The 25167-nt window shown below is 47.5% G+C and overlaps 1 protein-coding gene across 3 annotated transcripts in view; it reads left to right on the forward strand.

Moving 5' to 3' along the window:
* LOC105471279 (DENN domain containing 2A) overlaps positions 1-25167 on the forward strand; it is a 126591-nt gene that overhangs the window by 64469 nt on the left and 36955 nt on the right. The window contains exons 5-11 of one of the 3 annotated variants that reach the window (XM_011723658.2): positions 621-821; positions 5171-5264; positions 6097-6147; positions 7620-7807; positions 16075-16184; positions 17728-17797; positions 20338-20415. In XM_011723658.2, the coding sequence (XP_011721960.2) occupies positions 621-821; positions 5171-5264; positions 6097-6147; positions 7620-7807; positions 16075-16184; positions 17728-17797; positions 20338-20415 (792 nt within the window). The remainder of the gene's footprint in view (positions 1-620; positions 822-5170; positions 5265-6096; positions 6148-7619; positions 7808-16074; positions 16185-17727; positions 17798-20337; positions 20416-25167) is intronic. The other 2 variants (XM_011723661.3, XM_071094367.1) reach the window with 2 other exon arrangements.

The following is a 25167-nucleotide window of genomic DNA, read 5'->3' on the forward strand; positions in this document are numbered from 1 at the left end:
GAGGCTTAGGCCCTGTAACTCCCAGTCCTTGTGTCTTGGGTTGTCAGAAGGCCTCAGCTGTAACGTCTAGGGATTGAGGCAGGTGACCTTGCACTTGTCCAAGAAGAGAAACGGCTCATACATGTCATCCTAGCACTTTGGGAGGCTGAGGCGGGCGGATTGCCTGAGCTTAGGAGTTCGACACCAGTCTGGGCAACACAGTGAAACCCTGTCTCTGCTAAAATACAAAAAATTAGCCGGGCGTGGTGGCGTGTGCTTGTAGTCCCAGCTACTCGAGAGGCTCAAGGGGGAGAATTGCTTGAACCTGGGAAGTGGAGGTTGCAGTGAACTGAGATCGCGCCACTGCACTCCAGCCCAGGTGACAGAGTAAGACTCCTTCTCAAAAAAAAGAGAAACTGGATTAGATTTACATCACTCATCACACATTTTTGGTAACTGGATGATACGTGTTCATTGAACACTTACTGGCATAACCAAACTCCACCTACCTTGGGAAGGTGTAGACGAACTAGACCAGTTCCTCTTCTCAATTTCATTGTCTTGTCCCTGGCACCACCAGTTATCCACTGGTTAGTCTCGTTTGAATTCATTTACTCTTCTTTTCTCCTTTTCCCTCATAGCAGTCATTGTCCAAACCTGCTTTTTTCCGACAAAATTCAGAGAGGAGGAACTTCAAACTGCTGGACACTAGGAAGCTGAGTCGGGATGGAACTGGGTCCCCTTCCAAAATCAGCCCCCCCTCCACTCCCAGCAGCCCTGACGACACTTTCTTTAACCTTGGAGACCCACAGAACGGCAGGAAGAAGAGAAAGATACCTAAGGTAATGGTGGCAACAAGCTTCATGCTCAGATGTGCATGACCCTTTCTCTGTGAAAGAAGACTGCAGAGGGGTCTGGGTGGGGGATACATCACTGGCCCCTCTCCCACCTGTGTTGCTGCAGGCCAGGGGGACACAGTGAAGCCAGCAGGCTGGAATATCTGGACCTTCATCCTGATCATTTTTGTGGTCCTGTGGTCTTCCTCTTAGCCACTCTTCTCCCAATCTCAGCTGCTTGTCTGATCCCAGACAAGGTTTTAATGCCCATCCTCAAAAAGCCACAGCTCCTTCCTTCATTGCCACAAAAAAACAGAACTCCGTCCATCATGCTCTGACCTGAGACTTGGTCTACACCCGCTGCAGAGGCAGGTCCCAGTCTGTGTTCTGAGACAGCCCTTGTCAACAATCCTCTTGTGGCTCTTTGCAGCCAAAAAGGTAAAATATTCCCAGGGGCTTGGATATATACATCTTTATGCATCTGTTGTTGATTACATTTCCTTTTGCTCAGTTTCAGTGCTGCAGTTTGGTCTCTCTTCATTGACCAGTTTGGTACTGTAGGGTAGGCAAAATTTCTCCTCTACCCTCTTAGGGTCTCCAGCTGAGCCTTAGATTTAAACTGACGTAAGACAATTAACAGGAAAAATGCATACTCATTTTATTTACAAGTACGTGGGAGCCCTCAAAAGAAAAATGTAAGACCCAAAGAAGTGACTGGGTCTATGTGTTTATATACTAGGCTGAACAAAGAGCGGCAATTGTGGAAAAGTAACCAGGAAGATAGGGGTTAAACAAGATTTGTTTGATTAGATTTATCTTGGCCTCAGCTCGCCATCGCTGGTGATAATGTTTCTTTCCTCCCGTTATAAGGAGGGCCTCTTTTATGTGGAGTTTCATCTCCTGTTTTAAGAAGAAAAGGGAAGGCCAGAGCGACCTTCGTGCACCTTCTGTTTTTCAAGTGTCTTTAGTTAAAAATAATCAATATGCCAAAGTGGCATATTTTGGGGAGCTATGTCCTGAACTCCTTCAAGATCAACTTTTTTTTTTTTTTTAGATGGAGTCTCACTCTGTTGCCCAAGCTGGAGTACAGTGGTGTGATCTCGGCTTACTGCAACCTCCACCTCCCAGGTTCCAGCCATTCTCCTGCCTCAGCCTCCTGAGTAGCTGGGACTACAGCCACCATGCCCAGCTAATTTTTGTATTATTAGTAGAGATGGAGTTTCACCATATTGACGAGGCTGGTCTCGAACTCCTGACAGTGTGATCCGCCCGCCTCAGCCTCCCAAAGTGCTGGGATTACAGGCGTGAGCCACCGTGCCCAGCCAAGATCAGCTTCTTACAGGAACCTGTAGAGCAGGGATTCTTAATTTCAGAGTTCATGGATGGGCTTTAGGGGGTCATGAAATCCATAAAAATGTAAAACTTTATGCAGATAAGTTTCCATGTGGGACATTGTCCGTAGCTTTCATGGGATTTATCTGAGTAACTCATCGACCTGAAAGAAAGTCAAGGGAGGCCGGATGCAGTGGCTTACACCTGTAATCCCAGCAGTTTGGGAGGCCAAGATAGGAGGACCACTTGAGCCCCGGCATTCAAGACCAGCCTAGACAACATGGTGGAACCCCATCTCTACAAAAAATTTTACAAGTAGCCAGGCATGGTGGTGTGCACTTATAGTCCTAGCTACTTGCGAGGCTGAGTTGAGAGAGAATCACTTGAGCCCAGGAGTTAGAGGCTGCAGTGAGCTATGATCGTGCCACTGCACTCCAGCCTAGGTGACAGAGAGAGATGCTGCCTCTAAAAAAAAAAGAGAGAGAGAAAGAGAAAGAGATGGTTCTGCTGAAGTCCACCTAGGGATATTGCCTTTAAGTAGTGGTGCCTGTTGAGTGACTCACTTTGGCAGCACTAGGAGAGGTTATGAAAGGACCTGGCAAGTCTGAGGACAGCTAAGAACTTTCATCCTAGAACCGAGAAAGTTAGAGCGTTGGAGGTATCTCACATAAGTGGAATCACACAGTATCGTCCTTTTGTGAATGACATTTCACTTCGCTTAGTGTCTTTTAAGGTTTAAGCATGTGTCAGCATTTTCTTCTTTTTTAAGACTAAATGGGCCGGGCGCGGTGGCTCATGCCTGTAATTCCAGCACTTTTGGGAGGCCGAGGTGGACGAATCACAAGGTCAGGAAATCGAGACCATCCTGGCTAACACGGTGAAACGCCGTCTCTACTAAAAATACGAAAAAATTAGCCGGGCATGGCGGCGTGTGCCTGTAGTCCCAGCTGCTGGGGAGGCTAAGGCTGGAGAATGGTGTGAACCCGGGAGGCGGAGCTTGCAGTGAGCCAAGATCACATTACTGCACTCCAGCCTGGGAGACAGAGCAAGACTCCGTCTCAAAAAAAAAAAAAAAAAGACTAAATGATATTCCATCATATGTATATACCACATTTTGTATATCCATCTATCTGTCCATGGACACTTGGCTGTTAGAAATTTGGAGTGTTTCAACAAAAGTGAAACACTCCAACCCCTTCATTTTTCCAATGAGGACATTTGACCCCACAGAGGTCAACTAAATGGCCCTGAGACACCAGCCAGAGGCAAAGAGGCCCAGACAATTTCTAAATATCGAAAATAAGAATTAAAATATTCAAGCCAACACAGTGGCTCATGCCTGTAATCCCAGCACTTTGGGAGGCTGAGGTGGGCGGATCACTTGAGGTCAAAAGTTCGAGACTAGCCTGGCCAACATGGTGAAACCCTGTCTCTACTAAAAATACAAAAAAAAAAAAAAAATCAGCTGGGCGTGGTGGCACACACCTATAATCCCAGCTTCTCGGGAGGCTGAGGCATGAGAATCTCTTGAAACCGGGAGTTGGAGGTTGCAGTGAGCCAAGATCACGCCACTGCACTCCAGCCTGCGTGACAAAGCAAGACTTTGTCTTAAAATAAATAGATAAATAAAATATTCATAGAACATGGAAATTGGTTACTATCCTATATTTTTGTTTACTGACATACAGATAACAGTGTTATCTAACATTTAACATACAGCTACGAGATAATAAGATTAATTTTGTAAGCACACAGAACAACTAATTTTAGAGTTCCTCCACGTGTGGGATTCTAAATCACATGTGGCATGAATGTGTGCTCTTTGATAGCAAGCCCCGGGGGACCCAGCAAAGCAAAATATATAAATTCGCACTCACCAGCTTCTCACGCAAGAAAGGGGAAAACAAATACGTAGGAAACACCAAACTCTTTTGGTCTGAAACATGAAAAACATTTTCCATGGAAGCAGGTCTCCTTTCAAATGCATCAGATAACTAGGCCGGCCTGGGAGGTGAGGAGGGGCAGGGCACAGGGCGTCTGGCAGTGGTGATGGGGGAGACCATTTAGGCTGAGTGGCCTGCTTGGAGGCTTGGAATGTGTCCCACACCAGGGTATCTGTGTGCACTTGCACACTGCATGTGTGTGTCCTGTGAACACATGGAGGGTGCATGACGTCTGGGGTGCGTGTCCCTCTACAGATGGGGCTGCTCGCGCGGGTGCATGGTGCCGCTCCCCGAAGTCCCAAGCTAGGGCTCAGGAGCTGTTCTCATCGCGGTTCCCACCCCACTCAGGGCTGCTCTGACATTCTTTGGAATGGTTCCCACGAAGGGAGCCCTGCCTGGGAACCTTTTTTTTTTTTTCTGTCTCTTCCTTTTCTTGTTTTGTTTTGGGAGGAAAAGCTCCTTCCCAAGCTGCAGTGACATCAAAGCCTCAGAGGGAAAGCAGTCACCGCACTGTGAGCAATGGGCTGTCCCCCCATCCAGACAACAGACGCCCACAGGGCAGTGGGGCTGGCAGCCTCCTTTAGTTTCCTTGACAGTCACGTTCCTGTGTGGTAGGAAAAAAAATGACTGGGCTGGGTGTGGTGGCTCACGCCTGTAATCCCAGCACTTTGGGAGGCTGAGGTGGGTGGATCACCTGAGGTCAGGAGTTCAAGACCAGCCTGGCCAACATGGCAAAACCCCATCTCTACTAAAAATACAAAAATTAGCTGGGCATAGTGGTGGGTACTTATCATCCCAGCTACTCAGGAGGCTGAAGCAGGAGAATCTCCTGAACCCAGAAGTTAGAGACTGCAGTGAGCTGAGATCGGCGCCATTGCACCCCAGTCTGGTCAACAAGAGCGAAACTGTCTCAAAAAAAAAAAAAAAAAGATTGAAAGACACCCACAAGCCCATAGGAAGTTTCTCCCGCTCCCCCTGGCCCTGGCCCTCCATCGTCGTAGGAGAGGGGCAGTGAGGGAAGCCCAGCCGCCACAGAGAGCTGCTGCTAACACTGGCTGTTCTTCTCCTGGTGTCTGGCAGCTGGTGTTGCGAATCAATGCCATTTATGAGGTGCGGAGAGGAAAGAAACGGGTGAAGAGGCTGTCCCAGTCAATGGAGAGCAACTCAGGAAAAGGTAGAACCCCCACCACCAGCCCTCTCCCGCAAGAATCGGAAAAGAGATTCTTTCCAGAAGTGGCTTCCTGTTTTTTCTGGTTGGCTCACCAAGGAGGAGAACAAGCTGATGCTTTGTAAATGTCCTGCACTGTCTTTGGGACAAAGGGAGCTCAGCCTGGGCGACATGTCCCCTGCCTCCCCATTCTTGTCCTCATCCTTGTCCTCGCTCACCACCAAGTCAGCCCAGCACTACAGGCCCTGGCGTGACTGTGGGAACAACCTTCCTTGCTTAACCTCCACAAAAGGGACCAGGACCTTCTGCTGTATTATCTGATATAGGTACCATCTAGTACCATCTGAACTAGAACCAAATTAATTTGGCAGTACATTGAGTTGGACGAGATGTGGGTTGTGCAATACATTGAGAGACAGCAAGAGGCTGGGCACAGTGGCTCAAGCCTGTAATCCCAGCACTTTGGGAGGCTGAGACAGGCGGATCACCTGAGGTCAGAAGTTCGAGACCAGCCTGGCCAACATGGCGAAACCTGTCTCTACTAAAAAATAGAAAAATTAGCGAGGCATGGTGGCGTACACCTGTAATCCCAGCTACTCAGGAGGCTGAGGCGGGAGAATCACTAGAACCTGGAAGGTGGAGGTTGCAGTGAGCCAAGATTGCGCCACTGCGCTCCAACCTGGGTGACAGAGTGAGACTCCGCCTCAAAAAAAAAAAAAAAAGACAACAGAACACCCCCTCTGAATTAGAACGTTTGATTTGTGCTGCCACACAGAAAGAGTTTCCTACATGAGAAGAACTCACATTTGCAACTTTCTTCCTTGTTCTTTTCTTCTAGTGACAGATGAGAACAGTGAGTCTGACAGTGACACAGAGGAGAAGCTGAAAGGTGAGGAGAGCTGCTATTGTGCAGGATGCAGGCAGGTGACTTGGAAGCTACAAAGGTGGCCCCTCCTCCTTAGTATGAGGGACAGAAGTGTCCTGCCCGAGCTTGCTTGGCAAAATGTGAACATCTCGGGAGACAGTGGGGCCGCAGGGTGCTCCAGGGCCGGTCCGTCATGGGCATGATCAAAATGGCACTACAGTTGCTGAGAGCCAGGAAGGCTACAGTAACGGCAGCGACCTCTGCTCCCATGCCTCTCCTTATGTCCTGATGTTTTCCATGCTTCAAGGATTGACACTGCGGCCCTAAGGCTTCAGAGACCTGGAGCTTCTGCCCACTTCTGCTCAAATTACTGTGTGATCTGGAGGAAATCACTTAAGATCCAGGGCCTCTAGTTCCTCGTCTGTCTGATGAAGTTGTTGAAATAATTGGTCCCTGTGGGTCTAAAATTAGATAGTCTGGGCCTAGGCTTTAGTGAGTTTTCTGCAATTTTTCAGACCCCAGGGAGAAGCCAAAGAAAGCAAGTCCAGAGGCCAGGCGCGATGGCTCATGCCTGTAATCACAGCACTTTGGGAGGCCGAGACGGGTGGATCGCAAGGTCGGGGGTTCGAGACCAGCATGGCCAACATAGTGAAACCTTGTCACTACTAAAAATACAAAAAATTAGCCAGGCGTGGTGGCAGGTGCCTGTAATCTCAGATACTCGGGAGACTGAGGGAGGAGAATCGCTTGAACCCGGGAGGCAGAGGTTGCAGTGAGCCAAGATTGAGCCATTGCACTTCAGCCTGGGCAACAGAGCGAGACTCCATCTAAAAAAGAAAAAGAAAAAGAAGAAAACAGCAAGTCCAGGTTGCTGAACGAGGTGACAGGGACCCGTCCACTCAGTGACCCTGCTGCATTCGCCTCAGACACCCAGCTGCTCCCAGACTCACCTCTAGAATGAAGCAAGGCCATTTCATTGCAGAGTCAGTGACAGAAGAGGAGGTGGACAGGAGTTCCTGAGTTAGTGGGATCTCTGCCAGTTGAGTCACAAGGGATGTTTATAAAGCTCCCAGCTCCAAAAGCCCTCTAGTCTGGATTCTGTCACATCACACAAACCAAAAGACGAGGGAAATGGGTGAGGGGAGGAGTCACTGTCCCTACCTCATTAGACAGATGAAGGCAAGGACATCTTCAGCCTCTGCCCAGAGTCCAGACAGCAAAACCATGGCAGAGTAGAGCCACGAGTCCAGGCTCCTGCACCCTGATTGATTTGGTAGCCAACTGAGTGTTGCTTCTCCCAGAACTTTGGCAGAGATCCCAAGTAAAGAGCTTCCTACTAATTTGTTAGACACAGAAGCACTTTGGGGATTAGAAAAAAGTACTTGAGCTGAGAATTACATAACCTATTGCAGCTCAGTACAGTTCCACATGGGCTTATGGTCATTTCAGGCTCTTTGCGCTCTCTCTCTCTCTCTCCCCCCCTCTTCCTCACCCAGCTCACAGCCAGTGCCTGGTCAACGTGAAGTCCCGCCTGAAGCAGGCGCCTCGGTACCCATCACTTGCCCGGGAGCTCATCGAGTACCAGGAGAGGCAGCTCTTCGAGTATTTTGTGGTTGTGTCTTTGCATAAGAAGCAGGCTGGGGCTGCCTACGTACCAGAACTCACCCAACAGTTCCCTCTGAAGGTACAGGGTGGCCAGGTCCCTGTGGCCTGCCAGGGTTCTAACCATCACCTTGTTGGGACTCGTGAATTCAGGGAGGTGTGGGAGTCTGAGGACCACCTAGCATCTAGAATCTTGAAAATGGATCCTAATTAGGGTATATCAGATGGAAAAAAAAATGCTGCTGCTAGAGAATTTGGGAGGTCCCAAAAAGGAGAGATTCAGGGACTCAAAAAGTGTGGCCAGACAAATACAAAAATTAGCCAGGCATGGTGGTACAGCCTGTAGTCCCAGCTACTTGGGCTGAGACAGGAGAATCACTTGAACCCGGGAGGTGGAGGTTGCAGTGAGCCGAGATCATGCCACTGCACTCCAGCCTGGGCAACAGAGCAAAACTCTGTCTCAAAAAAAAAAAAAAAAAAAAAGGATGGCCAGAAATGCTTTCTCACTTCCTGTGGTTCCTGTGCTGCCCATGCCATCCTCTTTGCTCTTTCCTTCCATCTCTTTATCCAGACAGCCGCATCTCTTCCTAACCTAGCCTAGAAGTCTCCTTCCCCTGAAGCCCCAAGTCTCCCTAAGCAGCATCACGCTTGTGTCTGTGCTAAATGTCTGCTTTGCTTGTGTGCTGTGCATCTCTGTGTGTGTCCCTTCCTTTTGTCACAGGAAGGGAATCTCAATCCAGACCTCTAGAGAGGGTTCTTGGATCTCGCACAAGAAAGAATTCAGGGCGAGTTCAGCAGAGTAAAGTGAAAGCAAATTTATTAAGAAAGTAAAGGAGGCCAGGTGCGGTGACTCACGCCTGTAATCCCAGTACTTTGGGAGGCCGAGGCAGGCGGATCACTTGAGGTCAGGAGTTGGAGACCAGCCTGGCCAACATGGCGAAACCCCGTCTCTACTAAAAATACGAAAATTAGCTGGGTGTGGTGGCATGCACCTGTAATCCCAGCTACTCAGGAGGCTGAGGCTGGAGAGTCGCTTGAACCTAAGAGGCAGAGCTTGCAGTGAGCTGAGATTGCAAAAAGTAAAGGAACGAAAGAATGGCTACTCCATAGGCAGAGTAGCCCTGAGGGCTGCTGGTTGCCCAATTTTGTGGCTATTTCTTGATTATCTGCTAAACATGGGGTGGATTATTCATGCCTCCCCTTTTTAGATCATATAGGGTAATTTCCTGACATTGTCATGGCATTCGTAAACTGTCATGGCGCTGGTGGGAGTGTAGCAGTGAGGACGACCAGAGGTCACTCTCATTACCATCTTGGTTTTGGTGGGTTTTGGCTGACTTCTTTACAGCAACCTGTTTTATCAGCAAGATCTTTATGACCTGTATTTTGTGCCGACCTCCTATCTCATCCTGTGACTTAGAATGCTTTAACCATCTGGGAATGCAGCCCAGTAGGTTTCGGCCTCATTTTACCCAGTCCCTACTCAAAATGGAGTCACTGTGGTTCACACACCTCTGACACTTTTACGTCATGGACCATGGTCGTGTGGATTCAGCTTTACTGTATGTTAAATCATGGCACCTAAAATAAAATAAATAAAATAGCACTTAATATAGCCTGAGGCAACATGGCCAATAATTTATAAATTATTCTTAGGCTTTGACATCAGTATTAAAGAGCTTCCACCATATTCTAATTCAGTTCAACCAGAATTTACTAAGAATATATTACATTCAAGCAATTTTCTGCTTGGCCTTAGGGGATTACAGTGATGAACAAAATGTGTCTCCTGTCCTCAAGGAATTTAAACTCTGCCAGGAGGACATAAAATAACCATCTCCCCCCATCCCCGGAAAAGCATGCAGAGATTCACCAGGTAGAATCTGATGGTCTCTGGACAGACTCATGCCTCAGGGAGGGCAGAAGGGAGGGAGCTTCTGTCCTTGCCCACTCAGGGCCTCCCTTTGCCACCACGACCCAGGCATAACCCCAGCATCTACCAAGGCCCAGATCCCGCTGTCCCCAGGCCTCCCCTCCTTTCCCAGGCTAGCCTTCCTTCCATCCTGCCCACTGTGTTCCAACACCACAATCAAGTCCTATTTTTGGAATTCAGGATAGCAATTATGTAAATTGAAGTAAACCATAGGCACTGGCCTTCCAAAGGTGACACTCACCTTCCTCTAGTTGTCACACCTCTAAGGAATGAGCCCCTGACACCCCACAACCACGGGTATGCCCAGATTTTTTTTTCGGCAGGGGCTGCCCATGGATAAGAGAGGCTGCTGGGTGTGCTCACACTGACTCAACAGAGATCACTGAGGCATGAAGGGCTGTCCTGCTATCCTGTTCATTGCCTTGGGGCCTAACACAACGCTGTTCACATGGCAATGCTTAATCAGTGTTGTAGGAATCAAGGCTGCATTAATTCATGGGTTAGTTAATGACTCACCATAATGATCAAATGATTATTGTTTCCAGCCTGGAGTCACCCACATTAATTTTTTTTTCTAAAGTAAAGTTGCACAGTCACTGTTTAAAAAGAAACTGATCCAGAAATGTATTGGGAAAGAAATCACTGGTAATCACACCACACAGAGACCATCACTGTTAACATTTTCTTTTTCTTCCAGTCTTTTCTAATGGTGTAATTTTCTTACAAAAGTGGAATCATACACTGCAGAATTTTTGTATCATGCTGCATGTACTCTTTTGTAAACCTCTCATTATTTATAAGCATATTTAATAAAAATTCTAAAACATCATTTTTCAAGTTATGTGATGCTCCATTATGTGAGTATTCCCCAGCCTATTTATCTATGTAACCAGTCCCCTTCTGTTGGAAATGTGTCTGGCTACCAGTGTTTGTGTGTGTGTGTGTGTGTGTGTATTTTGTTTGTTTGTTTTGTTTTGTTTTTTGAGACAGTCTCATTCTATTGCCTGGGCTAGAGTGCAGTGGTGCAATCTTGGCTCACTGCAACCTCCACCTCCCAGGTACAAGCAGTTCTCCTACATCAGCCTCCCGAGTAGCTGGGATTACAGGCATGTATCACCACGCCCAACTAATTTTTGTATTTTTAGTAGAGATGGGGTTTCACCATAATGGCCAGGCTGGTCTCAAACTCTTGACCTCAAATGATCCGCCCACCTCAGCCTCCCAAAGTCCTGTGATTACAGGCATGAGCCACCACGCCCAGCCTGTGTGTGTATTTTTGAGACAGGATCTCACTCTTGCTCTTGTTATCCAGGATGGCGTGGAGTGGCACGATCACAGCTCACTGCAGCCTCAACCTCCTGGGCTCAAGTGATCCTTCCCGCCTCATCTTCCCAAGTAACTGGAACTACAGGCACATGCAACCATGCCCAGCTTATTTATTTATTTATTTAGTTTTATTTATTTATTTTTTTTGAGACAGAGTCTTGCTCGTCACCCAGGCTGGAGTGCAGTGGCGTGATCTCAGCTCACTGCAAGCTCCACCTCCCGGGTTCATGCCATTCTCCTGCCTCAGCCTCCCAAGTAGCCGGGACTACAGATGCCCATCACTATGCCCAGCTAATTTTTTGTATTTTTGGTAGAGACAGGGTTTCACCGTGTTAGCCAGGATGGTCTCGATCTCCTGACCTCATGATCCGCCCGCCTCAGCCTCCTAAAGTGCTGGCATTACAGGTGTGAGCCTGTAGTCTCTTTTGTAGAGACAGGTCTTCTTCTGTTGCCCAGGCTGGCCTCGAACTCCTGGACTCAAGTGATCTGCCTACCTCGGCCTCCCAAAGTGCTGGGATCCACTCTGCCTGTTTTTTCTGTTTGTTTTTTTTTTTTTTAATGCAATGGTGATCATCCTTGTACATGCCTTTTTACATGTCAGGCATTATCTCCTTGCCTTTGCTCACTTGCTCCCTCTCTAGAAAGGACCTTTTCCTCCTCCTCTCTCTTCTCTTTTTAAACTTTTTTTGTGGGTTTTATCCCTCACTTCTGTCCAGTCACCTGAATCAAGGCACAGTCCCTATTTGCATGCTAATGTTCCATTAAAATGTTTCCTATCCCGTATTTATCTTTGACAGTTCAAGGAGACTGGGCAGTTTTCCAGCCATCTGTGATTGGTTGTATTTGTGGGAGATTTCTGTGTGCAGCTGCCTATAACTGTGCTCCTGTGCATATACGAGCCTGTGTGCGTATACGAGCCTGTGTGCGTATACGCTGATAACTCATAGGTTGACGACGTGTGCATAGGCACATGTGTGCCTGTATTTGTGTGTGTCCTATGTGTGATCTGGGGTGGGTGCATGCAAGTAGCGAGTGTGCTGTTGAAAAGGGCTGGAACTTGTTTCCCCACAAGGTCTGCTCTTCAGTCCTGAATGCTGTTTCTTTTGTGGAGAAACTCCTTTGGTATTCTTCCTTCCTTTGGTATTCTTGGCTGGTCCTTTCTTTGGTGTTCTTTATAATTTAAGTCATTCACTCTGTGGTAATTAATGACTCCTTCCTATAATTACACCCCGCTGGTATTTGCTTCTTTGCATGACTGTGCAAGGACAGTCAAAATTACTGTTTAGGGGACAGTCTGAGTTTGTGAATTACCAACTCAAAGACTGTTCTTGGGCCAGTTGGGTTCATCTGTGTCGTTGTGGATGGAAGAAAGAACTGTTATATAGAAAATAAATAGTGGCTATTTATTCTGAAGGAGAACAACTAAAGGACAACTAAGTCTTTAAATAGTGACTGTGTTTTACGGATTGATTGCTGTCTCAACCACTAGTATTAGTGGCACCCCATGGCTTCAATTAAATTTGGTCTAGCCTGAGGGGAATCATACTGGAAGCCGGTTTTGTTGTTGTTTGTTTGTTTTGAGATGGAGTCTCGCTCTGTCGCCCAGGCTGGAGTGCAGTGGCCGGATCTTAGCTCACTGCAAGCTCCGCCTCCCGGGTTCACACCTTTCTCCTGCCTCAGCCTCCGGAGTAGCTGGGACTATAGGTGCCCGCCATCAAGCCCAGCTAATTTTTTTGTATTTTTTAGTAGAGACGGGGTTTCACCATGTTAGCCAGAATGGTCTCGATCTCCTGACCTTGTGATCGGCCCACCTCAGCCTCCCAAAGTGCTGGGATTACAGGCGTGAGCCACCGCACCTGGCCAGGAAGCAGTTTTTAAAGTTGAAAACAATCAGCCTGGTGCTCTCTGCCTTTGGATACTCTTCTTCAGAGCCCTCCTCTCCCTGACACTTGGTGACTTTGGGAAGGCTTGTTGACCGTCAGGAGTGGTGAACAGGACTACTAGCCTGCCGACTTCAGAAACTGTCTGCAAGGGTGTTTTAAAGTAGAGCTCGGGCCAGGCGCGGTGGCTCACGCCTGTAATCCCAACACTTTGGGAGGCCGAGGCAGGTGGATCACTTGAGGTCAGGAGTTCAAGACTGGCCTGGCCAACATCCTGAAGCCCCGTCTCTATTAAAAATACAAAAATTAGTCGGACATGGTGGCAGGCACCTGTAATACCAGCTACTTGGGAGGCTGAGGTAGGAGAATCACTTGAACCCAGGAGGTGGAGGTTGCAGTGAGCCGAGATTGCAGCATTGCACTCCAGCCTGGGTGACAGAGCAAGACTCCATCTCAAAATAATGAATGAATGAATGAATGAATGAATGAATGAATGAATGAATAAAGTGGAGCTCACTAGCAAGCTATTGGAAACAAAGAAATTGATGCAAATTATTACAGAAACAATTTAGGTTAGGGCCAAACACCGTGACTCACGCCTGTAATCCCAACACTCTGGGAGACCAAGGCAGGCAGATCACTTGAGGCCAGGAGTTCAAGATCAGCCTGGCCAACATGGTGAAACCCTGTTTCTACTGAAAATACAAAAAAAAAAAAAAAAAAAAAAAAAGCTAGGTGTGGTGGTACATGCTTGTAATCCCAGCTACTCAAGAGGCTGAGGCAGGAGAATCACTTGAACCCATGAGGTAGAGGTTGCAGTGAGCCAAGATCACACCACCGCACTCCAGCCTGGGTGACAGAGTGAGACTCTGTCTCAAAAAAAAAAAAAAAAAAAAGAAAGGAGCCGGGCGCGGTGGCTCACGCCTGTAATCCCAGCACTTTGGGAGGCCGAGACGGGCGGATCACGAGGTCAGGAGATCGAGACCATCCTGGCTAACACAGTGAAACCCCGTCTCTACTAAAAAATACAAAAAACTAGCCGGGCGAGGTGGCGGGCGCCTATAGTCCCAGCTACTCGGGAGGCTGAGGCAGGAGAATGGCGTGAACCCGGGAGGCGGAGCTTGCAGTGAGCTGAGATCCGGCCACTGCACTCCAGCCTGGGTGACAGAGCGAGACTCCATCTCAAAAAAAAAAAAAAAAAAGAAAGGAAGGAAGTTAGCCGTTATATTTAGGTTAGACACTATCAATTCCTAACCTCAGATATTCAGATATGTGATATTTCAAATTACTGAAGATAACCTTAGCATGATGCATTTTTCTTTAACTTTTTATAAAGGAAATTTAACAAGTATAAACCTATAAACAATAGCAACAAAGCCTACAATTCTCCTCACATGAAAAAGTACCTGTTTATAAGCAAATATGAATAATAATGAGATAAATAATTAGAAATTATTATTTTGTGTTTCCCAAACTTGTATCTGGGGTGCTTTTTAAAAGCACAGATTGCTGGCTAGATGTGATGGTATGCACTTGTAAGTCCCGCTATTCAGGATGCTGAAGCAGGAGGATTGCTTGAGCCCAGGAGTTCGAGTCCAGCCTGGGCAAGATAGCAAAATTCTGGCTCTAAAAAATATATATTTATACATAGAGAGACCAAAAAATCACAAATTTCTGTTCATAAGCAAAACAAACAAACTCACGACTTTAAATATAATCTCTAAATCAGACTTCATTAATTCATCCTGTCCCTTTTTTTTTTCTTTTTTTTTTTTTGAAATGGAGTCTTGCTCTGTCGCCCAGGCTGGAGTGCAGTGGTGTGATCTCGGCTCACTGCAAGCTCCGCCTCCCAGGTTCACACCATTCTCCTGCCTCAGCCTCCCGAGTGCTGGGACTACAGGCGCCCGCCACCACGCCCAGCTGATTTTTTTTTTTTTTTTGTATTTTTAGTAAGGACAGGGTTTCACCATGTTAGCCAGAATGGTCTCAATCTCCTGACCTCGTGATCTGCCCACCTTGGCCTCCCAAAGTACTGGGATTACAGGCGTGAGCCACCATGCCCAGCTCTTTTTCTTTTTTCTTAGACAGCATCTTGCTCTGTTGCCCAGGCTGGAGTGCAGTGGTTGATCTCAGCTTGCTGCAACCTCCGCCTCCTGGGTTCAAACAGTTCTCATGCCTCAGCCTCCCAAGCAGCTGAGAGTACAGGTGCCTGCCACCAAACGTGGCTAATTTTTTTGTATTTTTAGTACAGATGGGGTCTTGCCGTGTTGGCCAGGCTGGTCTCAAACTCCTGACCCCAGGTGATTCACCGGCCTCAGCCTCCCAAAGTGCTGGGATTACAGGTGTGAGCCACCACGTCCGGCCCTTGTTCTTCCTTCTTTTTTTTTTTTTTTTTTCGTAGACATGGGACCTCGCTATGTTGTCCCAGCTGGTTTTGAACTCCTGGCCTCAAGTGATCCTCCTGCCTTGGCCTCCCAAAGTGCTCATCCTGTTCTTTAACAAGATAACATTCATCCAGTCTTTGATATGTCAGATACTGTATGATGTGCTAGAATCTCATAGAGAGAGAGAGAAAAAAAAAGATTAGATCATTTTTCTTCCAAGTTCGAACATTAACTCATGTGACCGGGACACATCACATCACACCTCAGGGCTTATTTCCTTCTTGCTGAAATAAGAATGTCAGGCTGGATGGCGTCACGCTTCCTTCTAGTTCCAACACTCAAAGACTGTCTGAAATTAGTTGAATTTCCCAGCATAATATGGTTTTACTGAATGTATTCACTGAGAGTGTTGTAAGTCTTTGCCTGGAGTGAGAAGGGACTGCTTTGCCTGGGCCCAGAGATAGAAAGGCCTGATTGGAGGCTCTGCCCTCCAGTTTCCTGAGCCTCCTATTTGGAAAAGACCCCTGGCAGTGTTTTTTTATTCATTGAAATAGTTACATTCTAGAATGTCAAGCGGAGAAGCATAGATAACGTTTCTCTCAAGCATACTGTTTTTTCCTCCCGACTTCTCCCAGAGGTGTAGAGTTGGAACTGCCCTGGGGGGAAGAACGCCCCAGCAGACTGAGCTGCAAGCCCTTCCCAAGGGAAGAGGTTAAGGCGGCAGTCACAAATGTGGAGAGGTGGGAGAGGCCATCCTTCCATCATCTGCCTCACCCTCCCACGCTGGGGTTTGTTCTCGAACCGTCTCTTACCTTTCTCCCTGCAGTTGGAAAGATCTTTCAAGTTCATGAGAGAGGCTGAGGACCAACTGAAGGCCATTCCCCAGTTCTGTTTCCCTGATGCCAAGGATTGGGTTCCTGTCCAGCAGTTCACCAGGTACGAGCTGGCTTCTCCCCTTCCCAGCCCCAAAGACTAAGGTGGGACTTAGAGATGGGGTTACGGGTGGCAGACCCCGTGAGTCATTCCCACCGTTACGCAATCCTGATGGGCCCTGGCCTAGAGCTTTCCCCAAGGGGTGTTTTATAGCTTCCCTGAAGGTGAGAGTCACCTGCCCAGCATGCAGACCTCCCAGGCCTCCCACTCAATCTGGGGATGTTTGTTTCAGAAGCCTCCCGGAAGGTAATTCTTAGCCTGGGAAAAGTTAGGGCAACGTTGCCCTTCCCCGTTCTCATCCTGAAACATCTCTTCAGTCTCCTATCCAGCTGTTTCTTGGATTGGGATCCGCTTACATTTCTGCTTCATCTTGTGTTATTAGACACCAGTGTTTTTATTATCAGATGTTTCAGCATTTGGCCAAACTCAGTAGGCTGCGGGTCCTGTCTTTAAGGGGTACTGCATTCCTTGAGGGTGGCTCAGCAGTCTTTAAGGACCGTCCAAGCCTTGGGGCTGCTCTGTACAGACCATGACCTGAGAGACCTGCCCTGGGGCAATTCCAAGAGGGGCACAGAACCGTCCCACTCTTCCGCTGCTCTCTCACCGAGTCACATCCCCAAATGAGCAGATGTCACTGCACTCACACATGCTCGGCTCCCTAAGGACAGCACCCCAGGCGCTTCCCTCTCTTCAGCCTCCAGAGTCAATGACAGTTGTGTTTTGTAAAGTGGGGCAGCCCAGGTGATTGAATGCTGGGAGAGCCCTGAGCTAGGCATGGTGGCGAGCGCCTGTAATCCCAGCTACTCGGGGAAGCTGGGGCAGGAGAATCGCTTGAACCTGGGAGGCGGAGGTTGTGGTGAGCCGAGATCACACCACTGCACCCCAGCCTGGGCAACCGAGTAAGACTCTGCCTCGGAAAAAAAAAAAAAAAAGAGGAAAAAAAAAAAAGAAAAAATGATGGGAGAGCCCTGGATGGAAACGAAGTACCACATTTCCTCTCAGGCCACAGCAACACTTTAGTTCTCAGTCTCACTGACTTTTTTTTTTTTTTTTTTTTTTTTTTGAGATGCAGTTTTGCTTCTTCCTCCAAGCTGGAGTATAATGGCATGATCTTGGCTGACTGCTACCTCCGCCTCCTGGGTTCAAGCAGTTCTCTTGCCTCAGCCTCCCCAGTAGCTGAGAGTACAGACATGTGCCACCATGCCTGGCTAACTTTTGTATTTTTAGTGGAGATGGGGTTTCACCCTGTTGGCCAGGTGGGTCTCGAACTCCTGACCTCAAGTGATCCACCCACCTCGGCCTCCCAAAGTGCTGGGATTACAGGCATGAGCCACCATGCCCAGCCCAGTCTCACTGACATTTACTTTGAAGCTATGGGTGACCCGTGTCTCAGCATGGACAGGGACAGGTGGGACGGGGAGTGGCCTTTCCTACGGCCTCCTGCAGTGCGTCCCCTGGCTGCTCACTGCCACCCCTTGCTGCAGAGTGATGAAGTGTCTTTGGTTTTGTTTTGCTTTGTGATGTGTTTGTGTTTTCCCACCCACAGTGAAACATTCTCATTTGTCTTAACTGGAGAAGATGGGAGCAGAAGGTTCGGTTACTGCCGAAGACTGCTGGTGAGTACAGTCTGCTTTCAGCCTGCAAGAGCCTCGTGGACAGCCAGGTCTGACTTCCTGGTCCCATGAGACTGAGATTTCCCAATGGGCCACAGGAGGAGAAGGAGCAGGGGGAGTGGCAGGTGAATCAGGACAGTTAATACCACAGAAAAAAGCTGGCACGGTGGCTCATGCCTATAATCTCAGCACTTTGGGGGGATGAGGGGGACAGATCACTTGAGACCAGGAGTTCAAGACCAGCCTGGGTAACAAATGAGGCCCCAGCTCTATTTTAAAAATGTATACTAAAAAATTAAAAATTAAAAAACAGGAATTGAGGGTGCTCACCTGAGTCTTCTTGGTAGGTGGCAATGTCCATTTCCATCAGAAAGAAAATACTTTTATTTCATTTTGAGACGGGGTCTCACTCTGCTGCCTGGGCTGGAGTGCAGTGGATCATGTTTCACTGTAGCCTCGACCTCCCCAGCTTAGGTGATCCTCCTGCCTCGGCCTCCCAAGTAGCTGGGACCACAGGCATGTACCACCACACATGGCTAATTTTTAAATTATCTGTAGAGACAGGATCTTGCTATGTTGCCCAGGCTGGTCTCGAACTCTTGGGCTCAAGCAATCTTCCCACTTTGGCCTCCCAGTGTGCTGGGATTACAGGCATGAACCACTGCAACTGGACAAAAATACTTTCTCCATTATTTTTCCTGCCAAATAAAAGACCTTTCTCTCTTTAAGCAAAATATTTTTTTCTAATAAAATGTGCCAAACAGACCCTGATCACTTAAAGAGAACATTCAGAATGGTTGCTAAGGACAGAAGACTCAAATAATTCAAGAATGTCCCCTTCAGAAGAATCACCTTTAAAAGTCAGGAACTGGGCCGGGCGCGGTGGCTCAAGCCTGTAATCCCAGCACTTTGGGAGGCCGAGACGGGCGGATCACGAGGTCAGGAGATCGAGACCATCCTGGCTAACAGGGTGAAACCCCGTCTCTACTAAAAAAAAAAAAAAAAAAAAAGGCCGGGCGCAGTGGCTCAAGCCTGTAATCCCAGCACTTTGGGAGGCCGAGGTGGGTGGATCACTAGGTCAGGAGATCAAGACCATCCTGGCTAACATGGTGAAACCCCGTCTCCACTAAAAATACAAAAAACTAGCCGGGCGTGGTGGCGGGCGCCTGTAGTCCCAGCTACTCGGAGGCTGAGGCAGGAGAATGGCGTGAACCCGGGAGGCGGAGCTTGCAGTGAGCCGAGATCGCGCCACTGCACTCCAGCCTGGGTGACACAGCGCGAGACTCCGTCTCAAAAAAAAAATAAAATAAAAAATAAAATAAAATAAAAGTCAGGAACTTATTTCAGTGCAATGATCCTGCTAAAGCATTTTAGAATTGTCATTTTGAGGCCCGTTCTTTTGAAAATCTTCAGTAATGGTGAATCTTTTTCCACTGAGAATATACTTGAGTCCCTAAAATAGGCTGAAAAACTTTAGAGTCAAGTATAATGCATGGCACATACTAGGTGTTCAAGAAACATTTTTTGAATTAATCAGTAAAATGAAAAGCATGGATAATTGAAAAAGTTAAGTGAGATAATAATTTTGTTGATCAAATTACTTTAGGGTTAAAGTATTGAGATTGAGGTCGGGCGCAGGCTCACGCCAATAATCCTAGCACTTTGGGAGGCTGAGGTGGGCAGATTGCGTGAGCTTAGGAGTTCAAGACCAGCTTGGCCAACATGGTGAAGCCCTATCTCTACTAAAAATACAAAAAAATAGCTGGGCATGGCGACACACGCATGTAATTCCAGCCATTCAGGAGGCTGAGTCACAAGAATCGCTTGAACCCGGGAGGTAGAGGCTGCAGCGAGCCGAGATCGCGTCACTGCACTCCAGTCTGGACAACAGAGCAAGACTCTGTCTCCAGAAATAAATAAATAAAATTTTTTTAAGTATTGAGATTGGGCAGGGTGCCATGGCTCTCCCCTGTAATCCCAGCACTTTGGGAGGCCGAGGTGGGCAGATTACAAGGTCAGGAGTTCGAGACAAGCCTGGCCAATATGGTGAAACCCCTTCTCTACTAAAAGCACAAAAATTAGCGGGGCGTGGTGGTATGCACCTATAATCTCAGCTACTTGGGAGGCTGAGGCAGGAGAATCACTTGAACCCGGGAGGTGGAGGTTGCAGTGAGCCAACATCGTTCCACTGTACTCCAGCCTGGTGACAGAGTGAGACGCCGTCTCAAAAAAAAAAAAAAAAGTATTGAGATTGATCTTTTTTTTTTTGGTTTGAAAATTAGCTTAAAACTGAGTTTTCAGAAAGATCTTCAGAAATGATTTCTCACTTGAAATTATCATTATAATAAACATATAGTGATAACAAACAATTGTAACAAACATTATAATAAACACAATGGGATAACAACTTACTTTATTGGGTTTTCCAAAGCTACGATATGTGGAAACATCTGGCACTTGATAGTTTCCCAAAAAACGTGTGGGTTCCTTTCTTCCCTGAGGTTGTCAACACTCATAATTCCCTTGTGTTTCTCTCCAAAAAGCCTGGAGGCAAAGGGAAGCGCCTTCCTGAAGTTTACTGCATTGTGAGCCGCCTCGGATGCTTCAGCCTCTTTTCAAAGGTGAGAACTTGGACCTCAGAGAAAGAGGAAGGGAAGGAACGGGAGGGCTCTAGAGGGGTCCAGGGAATACCCCCATGTCCTGGGCCTTCTCTCGTTTTATTCTCTACCTACTTCCCTTCCCATTTCTTCACTCCTCTCCTCATCACCCCTCTCTTCTCTCACCAGTGGTTCAGGAAATGAGAGTTGATGGGCCTGGTGCGGTGGCGGGGTGGCTCACGCCTGTAATCCCAGCACTTTGGGAGTCTGAGGCGGGCGGATCACTTGAGGTCAGGAGTTCAAGATGAGCCTGACCAGCATGGTGAAAGCCCATCTCTGCTAAAAATACAAAAAAAATTAGCTGGGCATGGTGGTGCCTGCCTGTAGTCCCAGTTATCGGGAGGTTGAGGCAGGAGAATCACTTGAACCTGGGAGGTGGAGGTTGCAGTGAGCCGAGATCATGCCATTGCACTCCAGCCTGGGTGACAGAGCAAGACTCCGTCTCAAAAAAAAAAAAAAAAAAAAAAAAAAGAGTTAAGGAAGGGCCAGGTTCAGAAAGTGTGTGTGGTGCAGGGAGGGTGAGATAATTGCAGTTGAGAAAGGGAGGGGTGGAGGACCCTCCCAGAATACTGCAGGTGTTTTATTTTTCTTCTTCTGAGCATTGCCTTTTGTCATATGAGCTTTGGCGTGAAAAAAGCTACTGTAATAGATGGATAGGTGTGTACCCACGTGTATATGTGTCATGTATGTATAACAGTTTTGTGGAGGGGGGATTAATTATTTTAATAGTGGTCTAAGATTATCAACATATTCATATAATTTGGTCTTCTTTTCTGGAAAATGAGCCAATATATGAACACATAGGAATTGCCATATTGAATTAGCTCATCTACCCCAGTATTCTGGATTGGTATATAGGAAAGAATTACTATCCTATGTGATGCTGATCTCAAAAACTAGGTATAATCCAACATCATTTCCTATATTAACCAGACATGAGTGTCTAATTCATAATTTTTTTTTTCTTTTTTTGAGACAGAGTCTCACTCTGTCACCCAGGCCAGAGTGCGGTGGCGCAATCTCGGCTCGCTGCCACCTACACCTCCCGGGTTCAAGCAATTCTTTTGCCACAGCCTCCTGAGTAGCTGGAATTATAGGCACGTGCCACCACGCCTGGCTAATTTTGTATTTTTAGTAGAGATGGGGTTTCACCATGTTGCTCAGGCTGGTCTCAAACTGACCTCAAGTGATCCACCCACCTTGGCCTCCCAAAGTGCTGGGATTATAGGCATGAGCCACCGCATCCGACCTAATTGATAAATTTATTTTCAGTCCTTCTTGAGTATATAGATCTGTCTGAGCTTGCTTTTGGGAATTGAAATTTGTGCACCTACGGTCCATGGATGTTAAAGCAGTACTCCCTAAAAGCATTTCTTTTTTGTTTGTTTGTTTTTTTGAGACGGAGTCTCACTCTGTTGTCAGGCTGGAGTGCAGTGGCGCAATCTTGGCTCACTGCAACCTCCACCTCCTAGGTTCAAGCAATTCTCCTGCCTCAGCCTCCCGAGTAGCTGGGACTACAGGCACGTGCCACCACACCCAGCTAATTTTTGTGTTTTTAGTAGAGACGGGGTTTCACCGTGTTAACCAGGATGGTCTCCATCTCCTGACCTCATAATCCACCCGCCTCAGCCTCCCAAAGTGCTGGGATTACAGGCGTGAGCCACTGCGCCCGGCCCCTAAAAGCATTTCTATAAAAAAGCCTTCCTCCTGCCCGCCCTCTCCCTAAATTCAGAGGAAGCCTGAATTATACAGATACAGTGTGATCTCTTCCCATGGTAGAACTTGTACTTCTCTGCAAGTCTGTTTGAAAGAATTAATGTCTGGTCAGGAGGCTGAGACCGGTAGATCACTTGAGCCCAAGAGTTCGAGGCTGTGCTGAGCTGTGATCGCATCACTGCACTCCAGCCTGGGAAAACTAGCGAGACCCTGTCTCTAATTAAAAAACAAAAAACAAAAGAAGGCCAGGTACAGTGTCTCACACCTATAATCCTAGTACTTTGGGCGGCCAAGGCAGGAGGATCGCTTGAGCCCACGAGTTCAAGACCAGACTAGGCAACATGGTGAAACCCTGTCTCTACAAAAAATACAAAAAAATTAGCCAGGCATGGTAGTGTGCACCTGTAGTTCCAGCTACCTGGGGGGCTGAGAGGTGGGAGGATTGCTTGAGCCTAGGAGGCTAGGCTGCAGCGAGCCACGTTCACACCAGTACACTCCAGCCTTGGTGATAGAGTGAGACCCTGTCAAGAAAGAAAAGGAAAAAAAAGAAAAAGAGAAATAAAGAGAAAGATAAAGAGGAAGGGAGGGAGGGAGAGAGGGAGGGAAGGAGGGAGGGAGGGGAGAGGGAGGGGGGAAGGAAGAGGGGGAGGGAAAGGAAGGAAAGAAAGGAAAATGAAAGGAGAAAGGAAAATGAAAGGAAAAAGAAAGAAGGAAAATGAATGCTATCAGTGTAATCTTAGCCAGGGTCTCCCCTCCCCTCCACCAGAAGTGGGCATCATTTTATGTTGGAGTTGGCCATTGGCGAGGTCTAGCAGGCTGGGCATTACTGCTCAGGCCAGTCTTTCATGTGATTTGTTTACATATGAAGTAAGGTTAGAGGTCGTAGCCTTTGTTGTTGTCAGAATGCTTATGAACACTGGAAGTAAAACAGCTCATGTGAGTTAGGCCAGCTTCCAAGTGGAGGCTTTGAAGTTCACATAAGCGTCCTTGCTGTCATGGGCAGGGGACGTGAAGCCAGTAAATGTGCTAACATACTTCTGTGATGCAGAGTCCTTGGTTTTCCTGTCTGTTTTCTGACCAGGGATATTTTAGGAGCACAGTGTGATGACTTGCTGAAGACCACACAGCAGATATTCAGGACAGAACCGGAACCAGAGCTTTAGCTAACTGAGCCCAGGAACTTGAGCTATTTCTAGGTGTGGGGCAAGGATGGCCAAAATGGCATATTGTCCTTTAGAAGAGAAAGGAGTCATGGAGAAGAAGAAGAAGAGAGCAGCTCTTAGAATCTCTGAAGAAAAGGGTATCAGTGAACAATTGCTCTAGTAATACCATCTAATGAACCACAGAGCCTTCAATATTCAATCGTTTGTTCTCCCAGCTGTGAGGTCAGCTGGGGTTTGGGCTCGGCAAGTATTGTGAAGAGGCTGGGTTGGCTGATTGAGGCTGGCTGGTTGGCTGATCTAGCTGCTCTAGAGGCTGCAAGTCTGGGCGCAGGCCTGCTCCACGTGTCTCCCATACTCCTAGACAGTGAGATGGCCCACATGTGCTCTTCTCGTGGCAATGGCGGAGGCACAAGAGGGCACACAAAACACAAAGGCAGGCCTCCTAAGGCCTGGACAGAGAACTCGCATGGCAATGCTTCTGCCTCATTCTGCCCAGTATCCCAAAAGCTTTTTTTCTTTTTTTTTTTTTTTTTTTTTGAGATGGAGTCTTGCTCTGTCGCCCAGACTGGAGTGCAGTGGCGCGATCTCGGTTTACTGCAACCTCCGCCTCCCAGGTTCAAGTGATTCTCCTTCCCAGCCTCCTGAGTAGCTGAGATTATAGGCACCTGCCACCACACCCAGCTAATTTTTGTATTTTTAGTAGAGACAGGGTTTCACCATGTTGGCCAGGCTGGTCTTGAACTCCTGACCTCAGGTAACCTGCCTGCCTCGGCCTCCCAAAATGCTAGGATTACAGGCATGAGCCCCTGTGCCTGGCCACAAGCTTTTTTTAATTACTGTCCCCCAAAGCAACCTTTTTAGATGTGTTTTCCTTAACTGCCTCCCCCAAAATTCTTATTAATTTTTTTCATATTATTGTCTTTTTTTTGTGCTAAAATATATACATAACGAAAAATTTACCATCTTAACCATTTTAACAGTTCAGTGGCATTACATCCACATCGTTGTGCAACAATCACCACCATCTATCTCCAGAGCTTTTTCATCTCCCCCAACAGAAACTCTGTACCCATTGAGGCCAAGCGTGGTGGCTCACGCCTGTAATCCCAGCACTCTGGGAGGCTGAGGTGGGGATCACCTAAGGTCATGAGTTCAAGACCAGCCTGACCAACATGGTGAAACCCCATCTCTACTAAAAATACAAAAATTAGCTAGAGCCAGGTGCAGTGGCTCACACCTGTAATCCCAGCACTTTGGGAGACTGAGGCGGAGAGATCACCTGATGCCAGGAGTTCAACACCAGCCTGGCAAACATGGTGAAACCCCGTTTCTACTAAAAATACAAAAATTAGCCAGGGCTGAGGCAGGAGAATCACTTGAACCTGGGAAGCAGAGGTTGCAGTGAACCAAGATCACACCACTGCACTCCAGCCTGGGCAACAACAGCGAAACTCCGGCTCAAAAAAAAAAAAAAAAAATTAAGTGAATGTGGTGGTGAGCGTCTGTAATCCCAGCTACTCAGGAGGCTGAGGCAGGAGAATCGCTTGAACCTGGGGAGCAGAGGTTGCAGTGAGCCAAGATCACGCCATTGCACTCCAGCCTAGACAACAAGAGCGAGACTCCATCTCAAAAGAAAAAAGAAACTCTGTACTCATTAAACAATAATTTCCCATTCCCCCCACCAACCCCTTACCATCGCCATTCTACTTTCTATTTTTATGAATTTGAGGATTCTAGGAGCATCATAGAAGTAGAACCATGCAATAGCTGTCCTTTTGTGACTGACTTCAATTCACTTAGCATAATATTTTCAGGGTTCACTCATGTTGTAGCATGT

This window comes from Macaca nemestrina, chromosome 4, assembly GCF_043159975.1.
Source record: "Macaca nemestrina isolate mMacNem1 chromosome 4, mMacNem.hap1, whole genome shotgun sequence".
Lineage (NCBI taxonomy): Eukaryota > Metazoa > Chordata > Mammalia > Primates > Cercopithecidae > Macaca > Macaca nemestrina.